The sequence below is a fragment of the Microcaecilia unicolor genome, chromosome 10 (assembly GCF_901765095.1).
Source record: "Microcaecilia unicolor chromosome 10, aMicUni1.1, whole genome shotgun sequence".
Lineage (NCBI taxonomy): Eukaryota > Metazoa > Chordata > Amphibia > Gymnophiona > Siphonopidae > Microcaecilia > Microcaecilia unicolor.
In genome coordinates this window covers 6,413,318-6,440,053 of record NC_044040.1, presented here as the reverse complement: position 1 = coordinate 6,440,053, position 26,736 = coordinate 6,413,318, and the positions used below count along the sequence as shown (strand labels likewise).

Genomic DNA, 26,736 nt, shown 5'->3' with positions numbered 1-26,736 from the left:
AGTTCTGAGGAGCACAGGAGAGGTGGGAGCCAACCAGTCAATATTTTCTTTACCTTCATGTGACCACGAACAGCGTCAAATCTCAATGCTGACACTCATCCTGTCTTGAAGCTGTTCAAGGACGTGATTCTGGTGAAAAAGTGTTTTTTTTTTAAATTTTTTATTTATAACCATTTAAATTTTTACAAGCGATAAAACAACTTGCTGGAAATACAGAGAAAGTAATGTGTAGGAATTATTTCAGTCAGGTAATTCTATTCTCTTCCTTAGACCACTAAACAGGGAGAGTGAAACAAGACAAGGAGATCAATTTAACAGTAAACAGAAAAAAAAGCGTAGTATTAACCTGATTATCCCCAGCTATTACTCGTCTAACTCATTATTCCACATTGATCATCTGGTGGGCTTCTTCAAGGCTAATACGGTGTAAACTCAAATCATTTCATTGAAAACATATTTATTGTCCAATATTAGTTAGAAATAATAGATCTGATTACATTCATTCTCTTTTAAAAACCAGAAGTTATTTAACAATACATATACTTAAGTCTCTAATTCAGATCCCACTGATTAAAGTAATCCCAGTTTTCACAGGCTTCACTCCTTTTAAAGTAATAATTTGAGGAAATATTTGGCGAAAAAGTGTTTAAGTGGAGATGGAGTGGGGGGGAGGAGGGGATGGAGTTGGGGTGGGACATGGGCAGAATGGAGCAGGAAAAGAGTTGCCAAGAATAATGCACAAGAATTACTAGGAAACATATTTTATAAATAAAAATTTGTTAACAGCTTTCTAAATTTGCCATAGTTAGCCTGACCCCTAATATTACAGTGAGTAGCAGCCTGATATGTGAAAATACTGACATAACTCTTATATTTAATTTTGGGGGGGCTTAAGGAAATGAAGTAATAAAAAATCCCAAGAGTCAAGACTGGAATGCCTACCAGACAGATGAATAAGAGAGGCCATTTAATGGGGGGCAAACCCATGTAAAGTTTTTAAAAAACGGGGAACTCGGTTTAAATACTGCACGTGCCTGCATAGGCAGCCAGTGTAACTGAACCAACAAAGGAGCGACCCTCTCAAACTTTGGTACCTTACAGCTCAAGCGAGCTGTTGTGTTCAACAGAGTTTGAATTCGCCTGATTATCTTATCTCTACAGCCCAAGCAGACTATCGGGCTTATTTTCGAAAGTGATCGCCGGCCATCTTCCGACATAAATTGGGAGATGGCCGGCGATCTCTGAAAAGCGGTGAAATCGGTATAATCGAAAGCTGCTTTTTTGACACCGTCGCTGCTTTCCCGTCGCTGAGCCGGCGAAAGTTCAAGGGGGCGGGTCGGCGGCGTAGCGAAGGCGGGACATGGGCGGGCATAGGCGTGGCTACCAGATGGCCGGCTTTCGCGGATAATGGAAAAAAAAGCGGCGTTAATCAGTATTTCGCCGGGTTTACTTGGTCCTTTTATTTTCACGACCAAGCCTTGAAAAGGTGCCCCAACTCACCAGATGACCACTGGAGGGAATGCGGGATGACCTCCCCGTACTCCCCTAGTGGTCATCAAACCCCTCCCTCACTAAAAAAATAAAAATAAAAACCTTTTTTGCCAGCCTGTATGCCAGCCTCAAATGTCATACTCAGCTCCCTGACAGCAGTATGCAGGTCCCTGGAACAGTTTTTGTTGGTTCAGGCAGGTGGACCCAGGCCCATCCCCCCCTACCTTGTGGTGGTAAGTGTTGAGCCCTCCAAACCTCCCCAAAACCCACTGTACCCACATGTAGGTGCCCCCTTCACCCATAAGGACTATGGTAGTTGTGTAGAGTTGTGGGGAGTGGGTTTTGGGGGGATTTGGGGGCTCAGCACCCAAGGTAAGGGAGCTATGGACCTGGGAGCTATTTGTATATATTTTTTTAATTTTTAGAAGTGCCCCCTAAGGTGCCCGGTTAGTGTCCTGGCATGTCAGGGGGACCAGTGCACTACAAATGCTGGCTCCTCCCACGAGCAAATGCCTTGGATTTAGCCGGGGTCGAGATGGCCACTTTTAGTTTCCATTATCGCTGAAAAACAAAACCGGCCATCTCAAACCCGGCGAACTCTGGCATTTGGCCGGGCCAAACCGTATTTTCGAAAAAAAAAGATGGCCGGCCATCTTTTTTGATAATATGGTTCGGCCAGCTGTTTGCGGCGCCTCCAAAATAGATCGCCGGCGCAGTTCGATTATGCCCCTCTATATTAAAATAGAGTCTGAGCAATCAATTTAAACATCTCCAGAGAAAAATGAGACCTTATTTGCCTCAACTTCCAAAGTACCTTAAAGACTTTCCCGCTATCTCCTGAGCCTGATATTCAAATGTAAGGTATTTATCAAAATCACACCTAATATCCTACATTTAGGGGTCCTTTTACAAAGCTGCGTAAGGGTCTACATGCTTCCAGCACGTGCCAAATCGGCATTACCACCTGGCTACCGCATGCCCCGGGCAATAATTCTGAATTTTCCGCATGCCAAAAACACGCGGAAGAAAATAATTTTCTACCGCAGGGATGTTCCTGGCGGTAATCGTCAGTTGTCACGGTCTGGACCTGCTGAGTCAATGGATGATGTTAAAGGCTCAGGCCATAAATAGACACGCGCTGGTTTTCATTTTGCCGCACATCCATTTCCCGGCCCAACCCCCCCCCCCCCTCCTTTTTTTTCGAGAAGCGGTGGAGATTCTATTGCTACTATTTGACGTCAGACTCAAAGAAACAGAAGCCTGCGCGGCCGTATTGCTGATCTGCAAGGGCAGGCTTTTACATGGAATGTTGCTAGTGGAGGAGTAGCCTAGTGGTTAGTGCAGCGGACTCTGATTCTGGGGAACTGGGTTCAATTCCCACTGCAGCTCCTTGTGACTCTGGGCAAGTCACTTAACCCTCCATTGCCCCTGGTACAAAATAAGTACCTGAATATATGTAAACCGCTTTGAATGTAGTTGCAAAAACCTCAGAAAGGCAATATATCAAGTCCCATTTCCCTTTCCCCCTTTCCCTTATGACATCACAATATCAGAAGTGAGCCAAGTATCGGGCAATCAAGCCATTGTGACATCACTGATGAGGTTGACTCTTATTGGTGGAATGAGTGGAGGAGTAGCCTAGTGGTTAGTGCAGCAGATTTGGATCCTGGGGAACTGGGTTCAATTCCCACTGCAGCTTCTTGCAACTCTGGACAAGTCACTTAGTGGTTAGTGCAGCGGACTCTGATTCTGGGGAACTGGGTTCGATTCCCACTGCCGCTCCTTGTGACTCTGGGCAAGTCACTTAACCCTCCATTGCCCCTGGTACAAAATAAGTACCTGAATACATGTAAACCAGTTTGAATGTAGTTGCAAAAACCTCAGAAAGGCAGTAGATCAAGTCCCATTAACAAGATTCCATGCACAATCTCCAAGAGTAGCAACATTCCATTTAGAAACCTAATGAATAGCAAGATTCCGGAATCCCAAGGAGTGGAGGAGTGGCCTAATAGTTAGTGCAGAGGACTTTGATCCTGGGGAACTGGATTTGATTCCCACTGCAGCTCCTTGTGTCTCTGGGCAAGTCACTTTACCCTCCATTGCCCCTGGTACAAAATAAGTACCTGAATATACTATGTAAACCACTTTCAATGTAGTTGCAAAAAACTCAGAAAGGCGGTATATTAAGTCCCATTTCCCTTTCCCTATTACCATACCATACAGTATTGCTTTGCTGCATCCCCTCATACAGCCAGTGGCCTAATGAATGTTGCTGCTGGACTGTTACAGTGCCATACTTCAAGCAAATGGTTGAGCGGGAGGCGTGCTCAGGCCTCGTAATGTGTCCATCCATACTCCCCTGTCATGGAAGGCGCTTTATTGAAGCTGGCAATTGCACTTAATGTGGCGAATTGATGAAGTAGTGTGAAAAAGCTCAGCATTGCTGCAGTGAATAAATGTGCTTCATCTGTGAAAGTACAGCGGGGAATGTTGACTGCTTTTTAATTTCACCAGCACGCAGGTATTTGCCGCTCCTGTGAGAAACCTTGGAGAGTTCAATATGGAGTGGATTTTTTTTTTGTCAAAATGCATTGCCCTGGGTCACAAGCACATCTGAATAAATAGTTTGCTTTAAAATTCATATCCAGAAAGAAGGCTTCATCTAAATATCTTATCATGAAAGCAAAATGTTATTTCTTTTCCCTTGAGAAATGCAAAATCTAATTTCAGAATGGCTGGGAGGATGGCTCTAACCTCGTATGCTGAATTACTCTACAGTTCTAACAGGAAACAGTACGGAAGAGCAGACCCTGCTAACTGCTAAGAGTAGCCTTTAAATTTCCAAACCTTTCATCTGTTCGTAATTTCTAATTGAACAATGCCCTGCTTTCTGAAGAGCAGGAACCAAACAAAAAAGAAAAGCCCTAGGAATGTTGGTGAATAATGAATCCATCGTGTTATGCTTCCTCCCCAGGGCCAGTCTTAGGCAGTGGTGACAGGGGTGGTCGCACAGGGCTTCGCACTCCTAGGGGTCCCGCATGTCTGGCACGTCTGTCCTCCTGTCTTGGAACACCTCCCTGCTCCGTACCTTAATGTGCATCTATATTTCAGTAGAGAGCACCAGGCAGCGATTTTCATATCCTGTCAGCTGCCGAGCCCAGAACCTCCTCGCTGCTGCATCCTGCCCCATTTTGATGTACAATTTAAACATAGAAGGAGAGTCCCTGCTCAAAGAGCTTACAATCTAAAAGACAAGAGAACAAACTAAGGACAAGTGAACAATCTAGAGGACGAGTGAACAGTTAATCTGATAGGGTGGTTAGATTGGGGTATTTTATATTAAAAAGGAGATAGAGCAACTTTTAACTAAAAGGTGGGGTGGGGGGGGGGGAGCCAACACTCGCCCAGAAGCACATGGTTTGATGTGGATATCATTGAAGGATGTCACTGAAACAGGACATTTATGGAATCCCAATAGTTTCTCTGGACAAAAAACAGAAGTAGGGTTAATTGGCCATATTTCTCAATGGGGGTGAATAGTAGAGTGCTACAGGGATCTATACTGGGACCGGTGCTATTTAACATATTTATAAATGATCTGGACATGGGAATGACAAGTGAGGTGATTAAATTTGCAGATGATACAAAGCTATTCAAAGTTGTTAATGCGCATGTGGAGAATAAAAAACTGCAAGAAGACCGTAGCAAATTGGAAGACTGGACATCCAAATGGCAGAGGAGATTTAATGTGGACAAATACAAAGTGATGCACATTGGAAAGAATAATCCAAATCATCATTGGGAGTCAGCACCCAAGAAAAAGTTCTAGGTGTCATCGTGGACAATACATTGAAATCTTCTGCCCAGTGAGCGGCAGCAGAAAAACAAAGCAAACAGAATGCTAGGAATTATTAGGAAGGGATAGAAAATAAGACAAAGAATATGATAATGCCTCTGTATCGCTCCGTGGTGTGACCACGCCTTGAGTACTGTGTTCAATTCTGGTCACCGTATCTTAAAAAAAGAAAAGGTTCAAAGAAGGGTGAACGAAATGATTAAGGGGATAGAAGTCCTCTCATATGAGGAAAGGCTAAAGGGGTTAGGGCTCTTCAGCTTGGAAAAGAGAGGGTTGAGGGTAGATATGATTGAAGTCTAAAATTCCTGTGTGGTGTAGAACGGGTAAACGTGAATTGATTGTTTATTCTTTTAAAAAGTACAAAGACCAGGGGACACTCAATGAAGTTACATGGAAATATTTTAAAACAAATAGGGGGGCTTTTTTTTCACTTAACAAAGAGTCATTTTATTTATTTACTAGCTGTTAAGCCCGTTAAAACGGGCGAGATTTCCAGCTACCCTCCTCGCCGCCGCTCCCTCCCCCCTCCGTGCCGGGCCCCCTGCACTGACCTGACAGCGCCTCTCACCTCCTGGGCAGAGGCTTCTGGAGACACATCCTCTGTGCAAGAGTATATTGCATCCCCTTGCTACAGGATTGCTTCCTACTTCACCGGGGTGACGCTGTCCTTTTAGGAGACCTCCCTCCTCCAAGGCAGCTGCCAGACTGGATGTGGGACTTCTCTACTATGCCCCCTATTGGTCTCCTCTGTGTATGTCTCCCTCAGTTCCTCCAAGTTTGCTACTCTAGACTCAATAGAACGGACTTGATGCAAAGAGACTGGAGTTCTTTGCATCGAGCACAAACATATAACCTCTTGCCAACTAGGAGATAATCAAACATGTAACACTTAATGCAAAAGACTGGATAGCACCCCTCTCACTGCTGAACTGCTGTCTGCATCTTAGTGTTATTGAGTTGTTTAATTAAAACTTGTTAATGTACTACTAGTAAAAGAGCCCCGTTTCTGATGCAAATGAAACGGGGGCTAGCAAGGTTTTCTTCTGTGTGCATGTGGGAGTGTGCTGTCTGTCCCCTCTGCTCTCTGTCCCCTCCCCCCTCGGAGTCGAGTCCTTCAGTGTTGTTTCCTGCTGTGCTGTGTTTGTGTTACAGAGATAGTGAGGGCTTCTGCCCTCTCTCCCCTCCCCCCTCTGAGTCCTTCACTGTTACAGAGAGAGCGATTTGATTTCGTGCTTTGCTGTGTTTTCCTTCACTGTTTGTGTTACAGAGAGAGCAAGGGCGGGGCAGACACTCATGGGGAAACCGGATATCTCTCCCCCGGCTGGAGGCTTCATTTAGAACGTTGGTGGTGCCTTTTATATATAGAGATGTATATTAGACTAATATAAAGAGCCTTAAGATTATATGGTATGTTGGTTTGATTTATTTAGTGTTTGCTTCTCAGAAAGTAATGGAAATTAATTAAAATTCTGCAATGAAAACTTCCCTCTTGTTATCGTAATTAGAATAATTAGGATAATTGACTATAAATTAAGACTTTAAATGAAGAGATGTGCTAGAGGTGGGCAGGAATAATGACTGAACTAGGCCCTGCTGTGCCTTCTAGAGGCTGTAGGCTGTGACATTTAAGTTTCTATCTCTGACAGAAAGTTCAAGTTTAAAACTATGGATAAAAGGGTTCTACACTATGGAAACTAGGTAATAAAGTTTGTTTTTTAAATTTAAACTGTCTTTATCAATAAACCTACAATTCCCCTTTTATCCCCAATCTTTAAATCACCAAAGGACAGAACAAAATAATGTTCACTTACCTAGACAAATTTCTCTCAGAGCTTCTCAGAAAGAAGAACATGGGGGAAGCCACTACTTATCCCAGGGATTGGTAGCATGGAATCTTGTTACTCTTAGGGATTCTATAGTGACTCTTACTGCTCTTTGGGATTCCGGAATCTTGCTACTCTTTGGGGTTCTGCATGGAATCTTGTTACTCTTAGAGATTCTATAGTGACTCTTACTACTCTTTGGGATTCCGGAATCTTGCTGCTCTTTGGGGTTCTGCCAGGTACTTGTGACCTGGATTAGCCACTGCTAGAAGCAGGATACTGGGTTAGATGGACCATCAATCTGACCCAGTATGGCTATTCTTATGTTCTTATGACGTTGTGGGAGAATATTAGGCAGGCGCAATGCTGACATCTTCTATGTTACACAAATATTTAGACAAAATAACTTTATTGGCTACTGACATATTTTTAGCAGGATAGGGCAGAGGAGATCTGCGGAGGCCTCTTCCTATCCTGTGTAAACTTCCAGGATTAAGAGACATAGGCCAGAGTCCAGGTTAATGATCTCTGCACAGATTATACCACTGATCCAGCAACCCAGATGAGCAGTAGGTGGTCAGTTTCTTGCATGCTTCCTTTCAATTTCTTCTCTTCAAGGGGCCCCTTTTACTAAGCTGCGTAAGCATCTACGAGCGCCCAACGTGCTCCAAAATGGACTTACCGCCCGGCTACCGCATGGCTCTTGTAGTAGTTTCATTTTTGGCACGCGTCTGATACGCGCAGCCGAAAAATAATTTTTCTTTTTGAATGCATGTATCGGACGCGCGCCAAGTGGCATTTGACATGCGTAGGTCATTACTGCCCGGTTACGGCGTGAGACTTTACTGCTAGGTCAATGGCTGGAGGTAAGGTCGCAGACCCAAAATGGACTCGCGGCAAAATTTTCATTTTGCCGCACTTCCATTTTTGGCAAAAATTTTAAAAAGGCCTTTTTTACAGCCGCACTGAAAAATGGATCAGAGCACACCCAAAACCCGCACCTACACTACCGCAAGCCATTTTTCAGTGCACCTTAGTAAAAGGACCCCCAAATCCCTTTGGATTGTATTTTATGTGTAAAACACGTCAGAGGAAAAATAACAGAGGCACTTCTTGTGTAATAGGTTCATAATTTTGAATTCTTCTATGCATTAATGCATTCCTTGACCATAAGTCTAGTCTCCTAACCCACCTCATGGCAGAAATGTAAAGCCAGAGAGACACTGCAGAGAGCAGAGCCTACAAACAAGGTCATTATCATTTCTGCAGTCTACAGAGGCAAAGAAAAGAACTTTACAACTATGGTTAGAATTTCTTTGTTTTTCCAGATGTGACTGCTAATCTGATTATTTGAACATACAAGGTTAGAGTCTGTGGAAATTTCAGCTGCTTCTCTTTCAGGCTCATTTTCGAAAGAGAAGGACACCCATCTTTCAACACAAATCGGAAGATGGGCATCCTTCTCACAGGGTCGCCCAAATCAGTATAATCGAAAGCCAATTTTGGGCGTCCCCAACTGCTTTCCGTCGCGGGGATGACCAAAGTTCACGGGGGGGGGGGGTGTCGGAGGCGTAGCGAAGGTGGGACTTGGGCATGCCTACCACATGGACGTCCTCAACCCATAATGGAAAAAAAAGGGCGTCCCTGACTAGCACTTGGACAACTTTACCTGGTCCTGTTTTTTTTTTACGACCAAGGCACAAAAAGGTGCCCGAACTAACCAGATGACCACTGGAGAGAATCGAGGATGACCTCCCCTTACTCCCCCAGTGGTCACTAACCCCCTCCCACCCTAAAAAACATATTTAAAAATATTTTTTTCCAGCCTCTATGCCAGCCTCAAATGTCATACTCAGGTCCATCACAGCAGTATGCAGGTCCCTGGAGCAATTTTAGTGAGTGCAGTGCACTTCAGGCAAGCGGACCCAGGCCCATCCCCCCCTGCCTGTTACACTTGTGGTGGTAAATGTGAGCCCTCCAAAACCCACCAGAAACCCACTGTACCCACATCTAGGTGCCCCCCTTCACCCGTAAGGGCTACGGTAGTGGTGTACAGTTGTGGGTAGTGGGTTTGGGGGGAGATTTGGGGGGCTCAGCACACAAGTTAAGGGAGCTATGTACCTAGGAGCAATTTATGAAGTCCACTGCAGTGCCGCCTAGGGTGCCTGGTAGGTGTCCTGGCATGTCAGGGGGACCAGTGCACTATAAATGCTGGCTCCTCCCATGACCAATTTGGTCATTTCTGAGATGGGCGTCCTTGGTTTCCATTACTGCCGAAAATCAGAAACGACCAAGTCTAGGGAAGACCATCTCTAAGGACAACCTAAATTTCAGGATTTGAGCATTCCCGACCGTATTATCGAAACGAAAGATGGATGTCCATCTTGTTTCGATAATATGGGTTTCCCCGCCCCACCACCGGGACGTTTTGCGAGGATGTCCTCAGCAAAACTTGGGCGTTCCTTTCGATTATGCCCCTTCATGTGTTCTCCAAGAGCTTTCATGGCACAAACATTAGCGTATAAATCTGTGTTGTAGGAAGGAGATGGTGGTAGTAATTTAATTGAAAGACTTACCAGACCTGCTGCATAGGATACTGCACATAGTTTGTCTCCTATAGATTTCCATTCAGAAGGTTCCAGCTGCCACATTGGCTTTTACACTGTTGCATCTATGATGTGTCCACACAGTCATGAGTTCCATTTCAAGTGCACCAAATGTTCCTCGTATACGAACCTGAGGGTGGCCTGGTTTGATAGATTTGGCTCTGTTTTCTTGTTATGGACTTCACAGCATGCAAAACTTAGTCCTCTGTCGTACTGAGTCCCACTATCTGGATCACAAGCATTTGCAAAAATAGTTTCGGTACAAAACGTCCGAACAGACATCTATGCATCACTCTTCCAATTTTCTGCATGTTGTTCAGTTCAAGATACTTTCACGAGGGTGTGTTGGCGGCTTCTCTTACTGAGCTGGTGGAAGGGCTTTATGTCACTCTCTAATCCATTGTGTTTACAGCTCCTGAAGTTCTGGCTCAGAAGCCCTACAGCAAAGCAGTGGACTGCTGGTCCATAGGTGTCATCGCATACATTTTGTAAGTATGTTTTCGTAACGATAGACTTTATTTCAAAACGACAGCCATGTCGTAAGGTGCAGGCAAGTCACACTTAATATGACTGAATGCCTTCATATACTATTACTTATCCACTGAGTAAGTGATACTTTCCATGCATTATGAATGTCATTTCATTGGTGTATAATACCCTTAAAATGGCGGGATTAATATAAAATTTTTATTCGGTTATGAGTTCACACAGTTTAGATAAGCTGTTTACTTAGCTCTCTTTTCCACGGCCGTGGAAAAGAGATTTGATGATATGAAGATTCGGTTCATCTTTAAAAGCTAAGGTGTCCTTTTACTAAGTGGCCTGCGCTGGTGTAGACACATGTATTGGATGCGCGCATTTTTCAGCACACCTGCAAAAAAGACCTTTTTTTTTTTTTTTGGCCGAAAATGGACATGCGGCAAAATGAAAATTGGCACGCATCCATTTTGGACCTGAGACCTGACCACTTGACTTAGCGGTAAGGTCTCGCGCATTAACTGGGCGGTAATCATCAGCGCACGTACAGTGTTGATTATCACCCGGTTAGCGCCACACGCCGGAAATGTTTCCGGCACGCCTACTGGGCGAATGTACGAAATGAAATTACTGCCCGGACCACACGGTAGCCGGGCGGGAGTTCTAAATTGGCGCATTGGCGCCTACACGGCTTAGTAAAAGAGCCTCTTAGTAAAAAGCTTATCTAAACTGTGCATACACATATATGAATAAAAATTTTTTTTTTTTTTTGGGGGGGGGGGGGGTTTAGCCAATGATGACTGCATGAACTGTATGGCTCCATAGCCAATAAGAAGTCAGTTGAGGCTTTTCCTCCCATTTTTTAAAAGAAATTGAGGAAATGGAGAAAAATTGATAACATTATTTAAATTTAATTTAAACTAATTAAGATGGTGACGTACACATATTTGGAGAGGATTATCATAACTTGTATACGATTGATTGATTTTATGTGTTGGGATTTATTTACTGCCTTTTTGAAGGAATTCACTCAAGGCAGTTAAGTTATCCTTGGTAGTTCCAATCTATATATAATTAGTAAACTATGCCAAACTTTGTAATGTTATTTGAATATTTTTACAGCTGTAATTGTCTATTGCTACTATAACTACTATAAATCACTTCTATAGCGCTACCAGTCGTACGCAGCGCTTTACAATTGAACATGAAGAAGACAGTCCCTGCTCAAAAGAGCTTACAATCTAAATCAGGACAAACAGACAGGGACCAAAAAGGATAAGGGAAGGACAGACAGAAGGACACATAAGGATAAGATAAAAGTTACAAGTCAGGAGTCAAAAGCAGCATCAAACAAGTAGGCCTTTAGCCCGGATTTGAAGGCAGCCAGGGATGGAGCTAGACGTAATGGCTCAGGAAGCCTATTCCAGGCATAAGGTGCGGCGAGATAGAAGGAGCGGAGTCTGGAGTTAGCGATGGAGGAGAAGGGTGCAATTAGGAGAGATTTGCCTAGTGAACGGAGTTCTAGGGAAGGAGTGTAGGGAGAGATGAGGGTGGAGAGGTAGTGAGGGGCTGCAGAGTGAATGCACTTACAGGTCAACAAGAGGAGCTTGAATTGTATACGGAAATGGATAGGGAGCCTGATTTCATGTTTGATTTATTCTTCCTGTACAGCACCTTCAGTGAATTCCTTCAAAAAGGGGGTAAATAAATCTTAATCAATAAATTTGGAAGATCCTGGTCGCCCACCTGGAATCACACAAGAAGCCAAATTTCTCTCTCACTCCCAGGCTCTAAGAGTGGGACATGAGTTTCCCAGTTACTACTGTCCCAAAAACAGAGCCGAGCTTAAGTGGCTCCTTATAGACTGTCTTGATTAGGGTAATCCGGTATCTCTATCTCTAGAGCACCGCCTTGAGTGAATTCCTTCAAAAAGGCGGTAAATAAATCCTAATCAATAAATAAATAATTTGTGACTAGGCTTTGCTTTGGAATGTGTGGATAATTGCTGCTCATGATTGATTGTGACTTTATTATTATAATTATAGAGATTTTTTTTTCCTTTTCCTTGGAAATTTAGATTATGAACTGCCTTGACCCTGCTTTAGAAAAAAGACAGAGAAAATCTGGAATAAACGATAAATGATTAAATGATAAGATAGTCTAATCTTGGGACCCGTTCCCTTCATGCTTTTATATCCTGGCAATTTTAGGCAAAAAAAAAAAATTAACAAGTGCTGTTTGGATCAGGTTACTGCACTTTCTATCCAAGAACGGAGAAAGGAAGTGATCCAATCTGAATGTCTGGCACAGAGCAGGAAACAGTTGCTCTCCTTCCGCTAATCAAAAGATGGAAAGCAGCAAAAAAAAAATAGACTTTCTCCATGAAGATGTGACAGAAAATATTGTATATGTCTCGGTGCCAACAGTCTGCCTCCAGGTCATACACGTCCAGAAATTTTCATTAAAGACTCATAAAATTACATTTTAGCTGCTTGAGAGGATCTGTTGCACTAGTTATGATATTACTATGGTGGATTCATCCCCCTCTGTCTCTCTCCACCCTTCCATGTCTCTCTCACTCCCTCCTTTGCTGTCTTTTTCCCTCTCTTTCCTTTTCCCCTGCCTCTTTTTCTCCGATATATGGTCTGTACATGTCCAATTATGGTATAAAGAAAAGGTTTCTACCGGATTTCCATTGTTTGAGGCCCCACATGAATAAGTTCATGAGTTCCAGGTGGCTAAAATTCCGATGCCTTAGTTTTCTATATAAGGAGAACATTACCTCAGCGGAATACAATTATGTTTTCAATTTGGACGAGGGCCCCAGATCACAGCGTGTTGTTCTACTGTAACAAATGGCCTGAGTGCTGTAATTTGGAACTTTCTGTACTGGAGATTTGCAACACATTGCCCAAAAAAAATGTGTTTTCTGGTGCATGGTTTACAACAGCCTTTGTCCTGACTGTGTCCACTAATGGAAAACGTAAGAGAAAGGTACTAATGTGAAACGTATGTAGTTTTGGAGAGCGTACTTTCAAAAGGACATAAACTGGATGGAGTCAGTCCAAAGGTCGGCTACTAAACTGGTCAACGGTCTTCATTCTGAAGCAATGCTGGATTAGACGTAAAGATCTAAACATGAATATCCTGGAGGAAATGGCTTCACAGTAAATGTATCTCTGTTTTCATTTGTGAACCGCTTTGGACTCAGGAAACTGGAATGAGGGGTAGAACGGGGGGGGGTACACTCAAGAGTAATCTAAGAAACATTTCTTTACAGAAAGGGTGGTGGTTACATGGAGCAGACTTGCAGTGGAAATGATGGAGATGACGGATTTGGGAAAGTTATCACTTATCACTTAAAATTATGATGGATAACGTTGGCGAAGGAGGATCCAGGAACAGAAAACAGGCAAGGTCCACCACAGCCACAGATGGGCTGTGTACTGGGCATAGCACCCTCAGGTCTGGGGGAAGATCGGGCTTGGTCTTCCAACTGTACTGACCACCTTCTCTTTGGATTGAGCCCTTCGGTACTGGCAGCCACCAGGGCTTAGCTGCCTGAAACCCAGAGCCAGGGGTAAAGTACTGGATATCAGGAAATCCGGAACAAATACTGGAAGCAACAGCACAAGAGCAAGGCCAGATCCCAGCAGGGGCTCATACTGCATCAAAGACGATTCTATAGAGTAGAATCAAGATTGGGAACGCAGGAAGACTGTAACAGGGAATCCAAAACACAAGGTAACACTGTTGAGGTGAAGACCAAGCTCTGGCAAAGAGGCCAAAGACTGAGTTTAAATAGGAATCCATAAAATGTCCCCCCGAGAAGAAGAAAAAATAGAGAGGATGACAGTGACCAGCTCATCCAGTGGGACATACTGATGGTCACTGGTAGGAGATCAAAGATTTATCCTGGCAAGTTTCCTTAGGAACTGAGCCACCCACAGTCTAGCCGTGGAATCCCACATTAACCTCACCCCTTCTTAGGGGCTATCTCTGGATGTTCCACTGCTTGTTTGGCCAAAACTTTCTTTAGGAAGGTAGACACGCAAAGGTCAAATGAATTGGTCCAAGGCCTCTCCTCCAGACTGTAGCCCTTCGAGTGCACTAGATATTGTGTCTTCCTGCAGAACAGAATATTTCCAAAATCTCCTCCACAAAAATGGGGTTCTGCCAAAATGATCAGGAACAATGGATTTCAAAAGGTATGCATGAAAGATGGAAAGTAGCTTAAGGGAGTCTGAAAGCTGTAGATGCTCTCTCATTGAGTTCATCAATTCTATGATGGCATAGCTCCCGATGAACCTAGGACCCAGTTTTGTACACCATAGAGATGCAGATCAAGCTCTGGCAAAGAAGCCAAACAAAAACTGAATTTCCAAAGAAACCCACAAGAAGGGGGACCCCCCAGGATAACTAGAAACCTTAGAATGGATGACAGCGACCAGCAGCAAAATCTCCCAGAAATGAATTATAAGAAATTCATCTACTTTTTAGGATCCAGTAATTTTTTTTGACTGGCAATCTGAAAAGGTGCTGGGCTTGATGGACTTTGGTCTGACTCAACATGGCTTATCTTATGTTTTAATGAAAATATTGGCAAGTAAGAGGGCCATTTGGTCCAGCCAGATATGACCTGTGTTTTCTGTGAGTATGATGAAGCCAAACAACACTAATATAGTAAATGATAGCAGAAAAAACCCTAAACTGCCCTATCCAGTCTGCCTAGGTGTGAGACTTCCATTTTGTACAGATAAAGCATATAAATTCTCACTTCCAGCACCATTTCTCTCCCCCACCCCCCCTTCCCATATGTTTTAGCTGAACTTTAAACCCTTTTCCTGCCAGTCCCAACTTGCCCAGAACCTGTTAAAGTACTGATCATCACCACCTCATCTAGGTGTTGTCATTTTATGTGTAATTAGCAGTTTGGGAGTTGGTTGGAGGATTCATTGTTATGCTTAAGATTAATTACGCTGGTTCTATCTCTTGGTTTTTTCTTGCTTAATTATACTGTGAATGTCTATTATCTACTCTAATGGTTAAGTAATTTAGATTTACTATAATTTGATATGAATTACTTACTTTTGCATTTGCTATTAAACCCCCTGATAAGTGTGATTGGATATGCTCTTTGGAGCCCATGTTTGATTTATAGTATATTTGATTATCACTATATTAATATATCCATATTTCTTCTTTTGTTACAAAAAAAAACACTTTAACTTGACTGAAATTAGGAACTTATGCATTTAACCCTTTTAATAAGCAGATTTTATGACTCTATGCAATGCATTTCCAACCATTTAGCCTTATATTTGAAGGAATGTTCCAGAAGCATTATTGGTTACTGAGGATGGGCGGACTGGATGGGCCATTTGGCCCTTATCTACCATCATGCTCTCGGTTTCTATTATTAGACTGTTGAAGAGGCAGACTCGGGTAATTGTGTCTGAGTATTTTTCCTTCTGCAAGGTTCCGCGTTAGGAGTCACAGACCTAGAAAGGGATCTGGGAGTCATCGTTGATAAGACATTAAAAACTTCTGCTCAGTGTGCTGCGGTGGTTAGGAAAGTGCACAGAATGTTGAGTATTATTAGGAAAGGGATGAAAAACAAACACGAGGATGTTATAATGCCGTTGTATCGCTCCATGGTTTGACCGCACCTCGAGTATTTTGTCCAATTCTGGTCACCACATCTCAAAAAAGATATAAAGGAATAAGAGAAGGTGCAGAGAAGGGTGACGAAAATGATAAAGGGAATGGAACGACTTCCCTATGAGGAAAGGCTGAGAAGGTTAGGGCTCTTCAGCTTGGAGAAAAGGCGGCTGAGGGGTGATATGATAGAAGTCTACAAGACAATGAGCGGAGTAGAGCGGACAGATGTGAAGCGTTTGTTTACACTTTCAAACAACAACAAAACCAGGGGATACAAGATGAAGCTAGAATATGGTAGATTTAAAACAAATAGGAGAAAGATTTTCTTTACTCAGCGTGTAGTTAGACTCTGGAACTCGTTGCCGGAAAATGTAGTGACAGCAGCTGGCCTTACGGAATTTAAAAGGGGATTGGACAGATTCCAGAGGGAAAAGTCCATTAAACATTATTAAGAATTAAGTGGGTTTTTTTGGTGGGGGGGGGGGGGGGGTTGCCAGGTTCTTGAAGCCTGGATTGGCCACTGTCGGAGACAGGATGCTGGGCTTGATGGACCCTTGGTATTTTCCCGGTATGGCGGTGCTTATGTACTTCTGAGACAGCTTGAGTGCTATTCTTGCATTGAGGTGGATGCTGCTGAGGGAATCGTGTTGATGTTGTCCTGCAGACCCTTTCTTGAGATGGGAAGCGAGAGTCACTTTTGCTTTCTCGGAGATATGGTCTTAGCTAATTAGCAACTAAGAACAGGGTGTCTAGAGAAAGCTTGTGTGATTGTTATTACTAAAAAGGTTAGATGGCTTCCTGGAGGAAAAGGACATAAAATGTTATTGAATGGACATAGGAATAATCCACTGTTTCTGGGATGGGCGGAACGAAATGCTTGTTCTTTTGGCTGCTGTTGGAGACAGGGTGCTGGACTTGATGGACCCTTGGTCTGTCCCAGCATGGTGATGCTTATGTCTATAGCGCTACTGCACATATGCAGCACTGTACACATTATATGCAGGGATTTTTGCCGTCCCTAGAGGGCTCACAATCTAAGATTTTGTACCTGGGGCAATGGAGGATTAAGTGATTTGCCCAAGTTCACAAGGAGCTGCAATGGGAATTGAACCCACGTCTCCAAGATCAAAGCCTGCTGCACTAACCATTAGGCTACTCCTCCACTCTGATTTGCCCATCTACTGATGACCCTGGCTGCAATAGTAACTACTCTTCTCTTCATCTTCATTTGAATTCATGTATATTCTTTTCCAATTCTACAGCATAACTCTATGTTGTATGAAGAAAGTACATCCTCTCCTTCAGGGGCGTAGCCAGACTTCGGCGGGAGGGGGGTCCAGAGCCCGAGGTGAGGGGGCACATTTTAGCCCCCTCCCCAGCGCCGCCGACCCCGCCGCTGCCACCACCATCACCACCAACTTTGACGACCCCCTCCCGCCGCCGCCGACCCTCTCAACCCCCCTCCCGCCACCAATCCTCCCTTGCCGCCACCGTCGTCACCTACCTTTGCTGGTGGGGGACCCCAATCCCCGCCAGCTGAGACCCTCTTCTTCCCGCGCAAGGCTTTGTTCTGTTTCTGTGAGTCTGACGTCCTGCACGTAGAACGTCAAAAACAGAACGAAGCCTTTGCAGGAAGAAGAAGACCTCGGCTGGTGGGGATTGGGGTCCCCCGCCAGCAAAGGTAGCCCACAGCGACAGTGGGGGAGGATTGGCAGCGGGAGGGGGGGTAGAGAGGGTCGTCAGCAGGGGGGTCCAGGGCCAAATCTATAGGGGCCCAGGCCCCCCCCCCCGGCCTCACGTAGCTACGCCACTGCTCTCCTTAATCGTTAAATCTGTTGCATGCTAGTTTCATTGAGTGTCCCTTCACTGAACAAGGTGCATCCACTTGAATACTTTCTTTGGACTTTGAGTGGCAGTTATAAGTATTTATGTACTTCTTAGAGCTAAGCGGTTTACAGTTTCATTTTACAGGTACTGGGTCTGTCCCTAGTGGGCTCACAGACTAAGTAATACATTGTACTAGTGTTGTACCTGGGGCAGTAGAGAATTAAGTGACTTGCCCAGGATCATATTGAGCTGCAGAGGGAATTGAGCCTGGCTCCCCATGATCTCAGCCCACTGCCGACCATCAGGCAGCAGTGGGAATTGAACCCAGTTTCCCAGGTCCGCAGCCCACAACACTAACCATTACTTTATTCAGATTTACTAACCCGCAGCCGGCAGTACCATCTAGACTGCTCACTATGCATAAAACATAAGTAGAAGAGAAAGAAACAATCCTATATAATAATTCTCACCTCCAACGTTCTGACTTGCCTGGGACCATGGCTCATTCCGAGTTGGTCTGCTAGGCTCCGTAGATCAAGCTGACATCACCGTAGCCATTATGATGTCAAATTCAGAACCGGGGGTGGGGGGGGGGAATCATGCCTCACAGCTGATCCATGTCCAGAGGAGGGTCGCTGGACATGGGTGGCTGGAGGGGGGCAGGGGAGAGAGGAGGGTCGCTGGACATGGGTGGCTGGAGGGGGGCAGGGGAGAGAGGAGGGTCACTGGACATGGGTGGCAGAAGGGGGGGCAGGGGAGAGAGGAGGTTCACTGGACATGGGTGGCTGCAGTGGGCGCAGGGGGTCGCTGGACATGGGTGGCTGCAGGGGGAGAGGAAGGTCTCTGGACATGGGTGGCTGCAGGGGAGAGGAGGGTCACTGGACATGGGTGGCTGCAGTGGGTGCAGGGGGAGAGGAGGGTCGTTGGACATGGGTGGCTGCAGGGGAGAGGAGGGTCGTTGGACATGGGTGGCTGCAGGGGGTCGCTGGACATGGGTGGCTGAAGGGGGGGCAGGGGGAGAGGAAGGTCTCTGGACATGGGTGGCTGCAGGGGAGAGGAGGGTCGTTGGACATGGGTGGCTGCAGGGGGTCGCTGGACATGGGTGGCTGAAGGGGGGGCAGGGGGAGAGGAAGGTCGCTGGACATGGGTGGCTGCAGGGGAGAGGAGGGTCGTTGGACATGGGTGGCTGCAGGGGGTCGCTGGACATGGGTGGCTGAAGGGGGGGCAGGGGGAGAGGAAGGTCGCTGGACATGGGTGGCTGCAGGGGAGAGGAGGGTCGCTGGACATGGGTGGCTGCAGGTGGTCGCTGGACATGGGTGACTGGAGGGGGGCAGGGGAGAGAGGAGGGTCACTGGACATGGGTGGCTGGAGGGGGGCAGGGGAGAGAGGAGGGTTGCTGGACATGGGTGGCTGAAGGGGGGGCAGGGGAGAGAGGAGGTTCACTGGACATGGGTGGCTGCAGGGGGAGAGGAGGGTCGCTGGACATGGGTGGCTGCAGGGGGAGAGGAGGGTCACTGGACATGGGTGGCTGCAGTGGGCGCAGGGGGAGAGGAGGGTCGCTGGACATGGGTGGCTGAAGGGGGGGCAGGGGGAGAGGAAGGTCGCTGGACATGGGTGGCTGCAGGGGAGAGGAGGGTCGCTGGACATGGGTGGCTGCAGGTGGTCGCTGGACATGGGTGACTGGAGGGGGGCAGGGGAGGGTCGCTGGACATGGGTGGCTGGAGGGGGGCATGGGAGAGAGGAGGGTCGCTGGACATGGGTGGCTGGAGGGGGGGCAGGGGAGAGAGGAGGGTCGCTGGACATGGGTGGCAGAAGGGGGGGCAGGGGAGAGAGGAGGTTCACTGGACATGGGTGGCTGCAGGGGGAGAGGAGGGTCGCTGGACATGGGTGGCTGCAGGGGGAGAGGAGGGTCACTGGACATGGGTGGCTGCAGTGGGCGCAGGGGGAGAGGAGGGTCGCTGGACGTGGGTGGCTGAAGGGGGGGCAGGGGGAGAGGAAGGTCGCTGGACATGGGTGGCTGCAGGGGAGCTGAGGAAAACCTTGCTAGCGAAAGTTTCATTTGTGTCAGAAACGGGTCTTTTTTACTAGTAGAATATATTAACTGAGCTTATGTAAATGTGCAGAAAAACATGAAAACGTGGAAGACAAAAAACACAGAAAAATCACTACGTTTAAAATGAAGACTAAGCAAATATTTTTTTTACTTCTAACTTCCTTTCACACACTGCTGCTTTCATGAATTCCATTAACCCCTTCGTTTCCTTGAGTGCAACGTAGTCGGACTCACAGCTGTCCTTTTCTTTATTTTTTTGCAGACTCTGTGGGTATCCTCCCTTTTATGATGAAAACGACTCCAAACTCTTTGAGCAGATTCTTAAAGCGGAATACGAATTTGATTCTCCGTACTGGGACGATATATCTGACTCAGGTATGCCTTGGGTTGTGGGTTTGGTGATATGCTCTGCGTTGTGAATATTATTATTAAAAACTTACTACACCGCCCAAGGGGGCCTTTTTACTAAGGCGCACCCCAAAGTGGCCTGTGCTGGTGTAGGCGCGTGTTTTGGACAATCGCTGGTCCATTTCATGAGCGCGCCTGGAAAAAAAAGGGATTTTTTTTTTATGTGCTGGAAAATGGACGTGTGGCAAAATGAAAACCAGTGCGTGTCCGTTTTCGGCCTGAGACCTTAATGCCACCCACTGACTTAGTGGTAAGGTCTCGCACGCTAACTGGGCGGTAAGCGTCCAGCGCGTGCCAGCTGCCCCGCGGTATAAAATTAGAAAATATTTTCTACCATGTGTTTTGGGCAGACACCAAAAATGGAATTACCAGCCAGGGCCCGTGGTACTGCCCGTTTGACGCGCGTTGGATATGCGTAGGTGCCTACGAGCCTTTGTAAAAGGGCCGCAAACTGACTTGCAGATTGGGTCGATTTACAGTCTGAAATCTAAAGTAACAATAAAATAAGAAAATTGAAAAGAACCTTCAATAGGACAAGTTCTAGCATTGAATCCTAGGACAACAACCCAGTAAAAACAAAGGGTAAAGGGACACTCCAAGAGGATAGAGAAAGGGTTTTTAAAAGGTTTGGATAATGTCCTAAAAGAAAAGTTCATAAGCCATTATTAAGATGGACGTAGGAAAATCCACTGCTTATTTCTAGGATAAGCAGCATTGAAAGCGAATAGAATGTTGGGTATTATTAGGAAAGGTATGGAAAACAGGTGTGAGGATGTTATAATGCTGTTGTATCGCTCCATGGTGCGACCGCACCTTGAGTATTGTGTTTAATTCTGGTCGCCGCATCTCAAGAAAGATATAGTAGAATTGGAAAAGGTGCAGCGAAGGGCGACTAAAATGATAGCGGGGATGGGACGACTTCCCTATGAAGAAAGACTAGGCTAGGCTAGGGCTATTCAGCTTGGAGAAGAGACGGCTGAGGGGAGACATGATAGAGGTATATAAAATAATGAGTGGAGTGGAACAGGTGGATGTGAAGCGTCTGTTCACGCTTTCCAAAAACACTAGGACTAAGGGGCATGCGATGAAACTACAGTGTAGTAAATTTAAAACAAATCGGAGAAAAGTTTTCTTCACCCAATGCATAACTAAACTCTGGAATTCGTTGCCGGAGAACGTGGTGAAGGCGGTTAGCTTAGCAGAGTTTAAAAAGGGGTTGGACGGTTTCCTAAAGGACAAGTCCATAAACCGCTACTAAATGGACTTGGGAAAAATCCACAATTCCAGGAATAACTTGTATAGAATGTTTGTACGTTAGGGAAGCTTGCCAGGTGCCCTTGGCCTGGATTGGCCTCTGTCATGGACAGGATGCTGGGCTCGATGGACCCTTGGTCTTTTCCCAGTGTGGCATTACTTATGTACTTATGTCCTCTACTTGTCTCACTTTTATTACATAGAGCAGTGATTTAACCTATTGTGATGTCATAGTGGCTCATTCCACCAATAAGAGCCAACCTCATTAGTGATGTCACAATGGCTTGATTGAATAGAATGTTTGTACGTTTGGGAAGCTCGCCAGGTGCCCTTGGCCTGGATTGGCCGCTGTCGTGGACAGGATGCTGGGCTCGATGGACTCTTGGTCTTTTCCCAGTGTGGCATTACTTATGTATTTATGAACACTAGGACAACAACCCAGTAAAAGCAAAGGGTAAAGGGACACTCCAGGAGGACAGGGAAAGGTGGGAATTTTGGGAAACAAATAGCGGAGATGATATAAGACATAAGAACGTAAGTGTCGCCATACGGGGACAGACCAAAGGGTTTTAAAAAGGTTTAGATAATGTCCTAAAAGAAAAGTCCATAAGCCATTATTAAGATGGACGTAGGAAAATCCATTGCTTATTTCTGGGATTAGCAGCATAGAATGTTTTTGGGGATCTTGCCAGATACTTGTAACCTGGATTGGCCACAGTTGGAAACAGGATACTGGGCTTGACGGACCTTCGGTCTCTCCCAGTGTGGGAACAATTATGTTCTTATGGCCGGTTAACTCGCTTTGAATATCCACCCCTTAGAGTGTGGGCCTTCCAGGGACAGAAATATACCTACTGTACTTCAATGCACCATCATTTTGATAACTTTTGGACTTGCAGGCAGTATATAAGAAATTAAAATAAAATAAATAAAAAAAGTTTTATGAGCAGCTTAAGCGTGAAGCACAGTATTTAACATGCTTAAGTAGGTGTTTACAATACATGTGGGGGTGTTCCTGGGGTGGGGGGGAGAATGAGCAGGGCAGGGTGGGGGTGACAGCACACAGACACAGAACAACTGACTCACGCAGAACTACAGGATTTAAAGGTACTGGGGGAGGGTCGGGGGAGCGGAGTTAAGTGTCGCCCCCCCAATCTCTTAGAAGGAGAGATTCTGGGTGTCTTCAGCTGCCGAATGGGCCCGAGTCCAAAGTGAGTGACCCTGTGCCCACCCAGGCCCACCTGTGGCTATACTACGGTAATGAAGATTCAATGGCGAAGGTTTTTGAGAACATTTTTTTCTACTCGTTCAGTCTTCTTGTTTTGGCCTCATAGGGATAAATCAAGATTTCAGGTCCAAAATTGGAATCTTTGTTTGAAGACCTTCTCCCATTTGATGGGAAAATTCAGAAGTGTGCTAACCAGTGATGTACGTATTAGCAGCTGAGGTGTTTGGGTAACCCTTATGAATGGACTTGAAGTACCATTTTTTCTCTGTTATGTCTTCTATTAAGCTAATTGTATAATGTAATTTTATCATGTTTACAGTACTTATTTTTTTGCATTGACTTTGTTACTTGCTTTTGTATATTGCTTGTTTTATTTTGATTTATTTTATAAAGTAAACCACTCAGACCTCTTGACTTGGTGAGTGGTATAACAAATGAACCGTCTAATTGATACTGGGTACTAATGAAACATTTTAAACATATGTTCTTTTTTTATAACAGCTAAAGATTTTATTCAGCATTTGATGGAAAAGGACCCAAATAAAAGATACACGTGTGAACAAGCTTCACGGCACCCCTGGTAAGCAAAAGTTGCACTGAGATGGGAAGGTTTGGGAAACATGAAGCCTTTGGCTTTTTGCTCTATATGGTTTATAGGTCTCTCTCTCTCTGTTCCTGTTTTAAATATTCTGAGTGCTGTCCCTGGCACTGCTCAAGTGATGTGTGAGGTGAGCGCTGTCTGCTGTTTATTAACCATGGATCCAAAGAACAATGTGAGCCAGAGGCTGGCATGCCACATGCTGATAGAAAGTGTTTGGAAATGCAGTAGAAACCTGCTTTTGTTGTTTTAATTGTGCAAGAGTTTGAAATACAGTATGTTTTTCCCTTGACATCCTCTCATTATGGGATGGTGGGTCTAAGAGACAAAAAGTCAACTCAGTTTCCTGGATATTGTGGCAGCTTTACTTCTGTGAATGTTGTATTTTCTTCCTGACTGGCATGCGGGCAAATGTCACGGAACAAAAAGCCAAAAATGTGATGGTTGTATAGAAGATTGTTTTGCAGGGTGTTTTGACATTTTAAAATATATGTAGAGGAGTGTGGTAGCCGTGTTAGTCCACTCTTAAGGTTATCAATAGAAATCAAACAAAATAAAACATGGAAAAGAAAATAAGATGATACCTTTTTTATTGGACATAACTTAATACATTTCTTCATTAGCTTCCGAAGGTTGCCCTTCTTCGTCAGATCGGAAATAAGCAAATGTGCTAGCTGACAGTGTATATAAGTGAAAACATTCAAGCATTACTATGACAGTCTGACAGGGTGGGAGGATGGGGGTGGGTAGGAGGTATGCATGGGGACATCAAAGCATATCATTGATATTCTAACAGGATGGGTGTGGATAGGTGAGGGATGGGGTGATCAACAGAGACATACAGGAGAAACAGGCCAGATGCTTAAGACAAGATTCAATTTACATAGACATCACATGAACAATACTGGTGCCAGTAGGGCTCCCACCCCTGTTGGTCAGCATTTTACAGGACCAGGACACTGTACCAGTGACTTCACAGTGAGAATCCTGAAAGGTAACTTTAAAACCATACAAGAACGTAAAACCTTTGAAGTCAGAATGATTGAATATTTTAACACCCAACAGAAAGGACTTAACAAGGATCTGGGGTTCCTAGCCCATTATAAACCATAAAGCTGTATGTCTCTGTTGATCACCCCACCCCTCACCTATCCACACCCATCCTGTTAGAATATCAATGATATGCTTTGATGTCCCCATGCATACCTCCGACCCACCCCCATCCTCCCACCCTGTCAGACTGTCATAGTAATGCTTGAATGTTTTCACTTATATACACTGTCAGCTAGCACATTTGCTTATTTCCGATCTGACGAAGAAGGGCAACCTTCGAAAGCTAATCAAGAAATGTATTAAGTTATGTCCCATAAAAAAGGTATCATCTTATTTTCTTTTCCATGTTTTATTTTGTTTGATTTCTATAGATTCTACATGGAATGTTGCTATTCCACTAGCAACATTCCATGTAGAAGTCGGCCCTTGCAGATCACCAATGTGGCCACGCAGGCTTCTGCTTCTGTGAGTCTGACGTCCTGCACGTACGTGCAGGACGTCAGACTCACAGAAACAGAAGCCTGCGCAGCCTTCTACATGGAATGTTGCTAGTGGAATAGCAACATTCCATGTAGAATCTCCAATAGTAGCAACATTCCATGTAGAATCTCCAATAGTAGCAACATTCCATGTAGAATCTCCAATGGTATCTATTTTACTGTCATAGTAATGCTTGAATGTTTTCACTTATATACACTGTCAGCTAGCACATTTGCTTATTTCCCATCTGAGGAAGAAGGGCAACCTTCGAAAGCTAATCAAGAAATGTATTAAGTTATGTCCATTAAAAAAGGTATCATCTGATTTTCTTTTCCATGGTTTATTTTGTTTGATTTATATTGATAAAATATATGTAAAAGTGTTGTGGTTGCTTTCTACAATGATTTGAGGTAAATCTTGTAAATATGTGTAATCCAGTGATTCCCCATATTTTTGTGATGTGACCCCCATGATTATGGACAAATCAAATTGTGTGCCCCCACCCCCCCCCCCAGTTTGAGAATCGTTGGTGTAATCTGTAAGGTAATTCTGTAGATTGGCACCTAGACGTTTGCATCACTTACGCACGTCATCAGCATCAATAATTGCTAGTTATACGCAGGGCCGCCGAGAAGGGGGGCCCCGCGCCGCAGTCCCCTCCACCCACCCTCCTCCGTCCACCACCGGGCCAGGCCCCCCTGAATTCAAATCATAGTGCCTCACCTCGACCTCGCTCCGTGTAAAAGAAGCGCAGCAGGGGCAATCTGCAGATAGCCTCCCTTTGTGCCTTCTCTCCCTGTGTCCCGCCCTTATCTGACGTAACTTGCGCGCGGGCGGGGCTCTGTACTGTTAAAATACTATGCTCACTAAAGAATGAGGCATTGAATATATCAATAATGTTGTCATAGTCCAAGTGATCACACAGTTCTCTCTCAAATGATAAAAGTGATAGATGGAGGTGGCTGGTGACCAAGCTCATTGACGTTGATGCATAAGATCATCTCTCCTGCTGCTGAGTGCAGCTTATCTTTTTACTACTACTACTATTTAGCATTTCTATAGCGCTACAAGGCGTACGCAGCTCTGCACAAACATAGAAGAAAGACAGTCCCTGCTCAAAAAGCTTACAATCTAATAGACAAAAAATAAAGTAAGCAAATCAATTAATGTGTACAGGAAGGAGGAGAGGAGGGTAGGTGGAGGCGAGTGGTTACAAGTGGTTACGAGTCAAAAGCAATGTTAAAGAGATGGGCTTTCAGTTTAGATTTAAAGGTGGCCAAGGAAGGGGCAAGACGAAAGACAGTCCCTGCTCAAAGAGCTTACAATCTAATAGACAAAAAATAAAGTAAGCAAATCAAATCAATTAATGTGTACAGGAAGGAGGAGAGGAGGGTAGGTGGAGGCGAGTGGTTATGAGTCAAAAGCGATGTTAAAGAGGTGGGCTTTCAGTCTGGAGTTGGCAGTAGTGGAGAAGGGAACAGATAAGAAGGATTTATCCATGGAGCGAAGTGCACGGGAAGGGGTGTAGGGAAGGACGAGTGTGGAGAGATACTGGGGAGCAGCAGATTGTGGGTCTGTACGTGAGCATGAAAGGCCACTGAATCCGTCTGCTCTGGATCCACCGAGGCCCCTTTCTCCTCCCTCAAGAACTATTTCAAAACACAGCCTTATATGTATTATAATAAAAGACTGCTTGATTGATGTATCCAGGCAAAGAAATTTGCTTTTTGAGTTGGCCAATAACCTTATTGTATGGGAGGCCTAATTGCAAAGTACAAATTACCCCTTCTTCAAGTCGCTCAACCTTGGTCAATTTTTAAGGGTTTTGATTTAGCTGGCTAAAATGATTTTGAAGCTGATCTAAGTGTGCCCTACTTTTATATACTCCTCTTGATGAAGCTCGCTTGGAGCTCTCCTGTCT

General features: G+C 44.9%; 1 protein-coding gene across 1 annotated transcript in view; it reads left to right on the top strand.

Moving 5' to 3' along the window:
- CAMK1D (calcium/calmodulin dependent protein kinase ID) overlaps positions 1–26,736 on the top strand; it is a 310,716-nt gene that overhangs the window by 269,070 nt on the left and 14,910 nt on the right. The window contains exons 6-8 of the mRNA XM_030216962.1: positions 10,189–10,264; positions 20,057–20,169; positions 23,186–23,264. Coding sequence (XP_030072822.1) covers positions 10,189–10,264; positions 20,057–20,169; positions 23,186–23,264 — 268 coding nt within the window. The remainder of the gene's footprint in view (positions 1–10,188; positions 10,265–20,056; positions 20,170–23,185; positions 23,265–26,736) is intronic.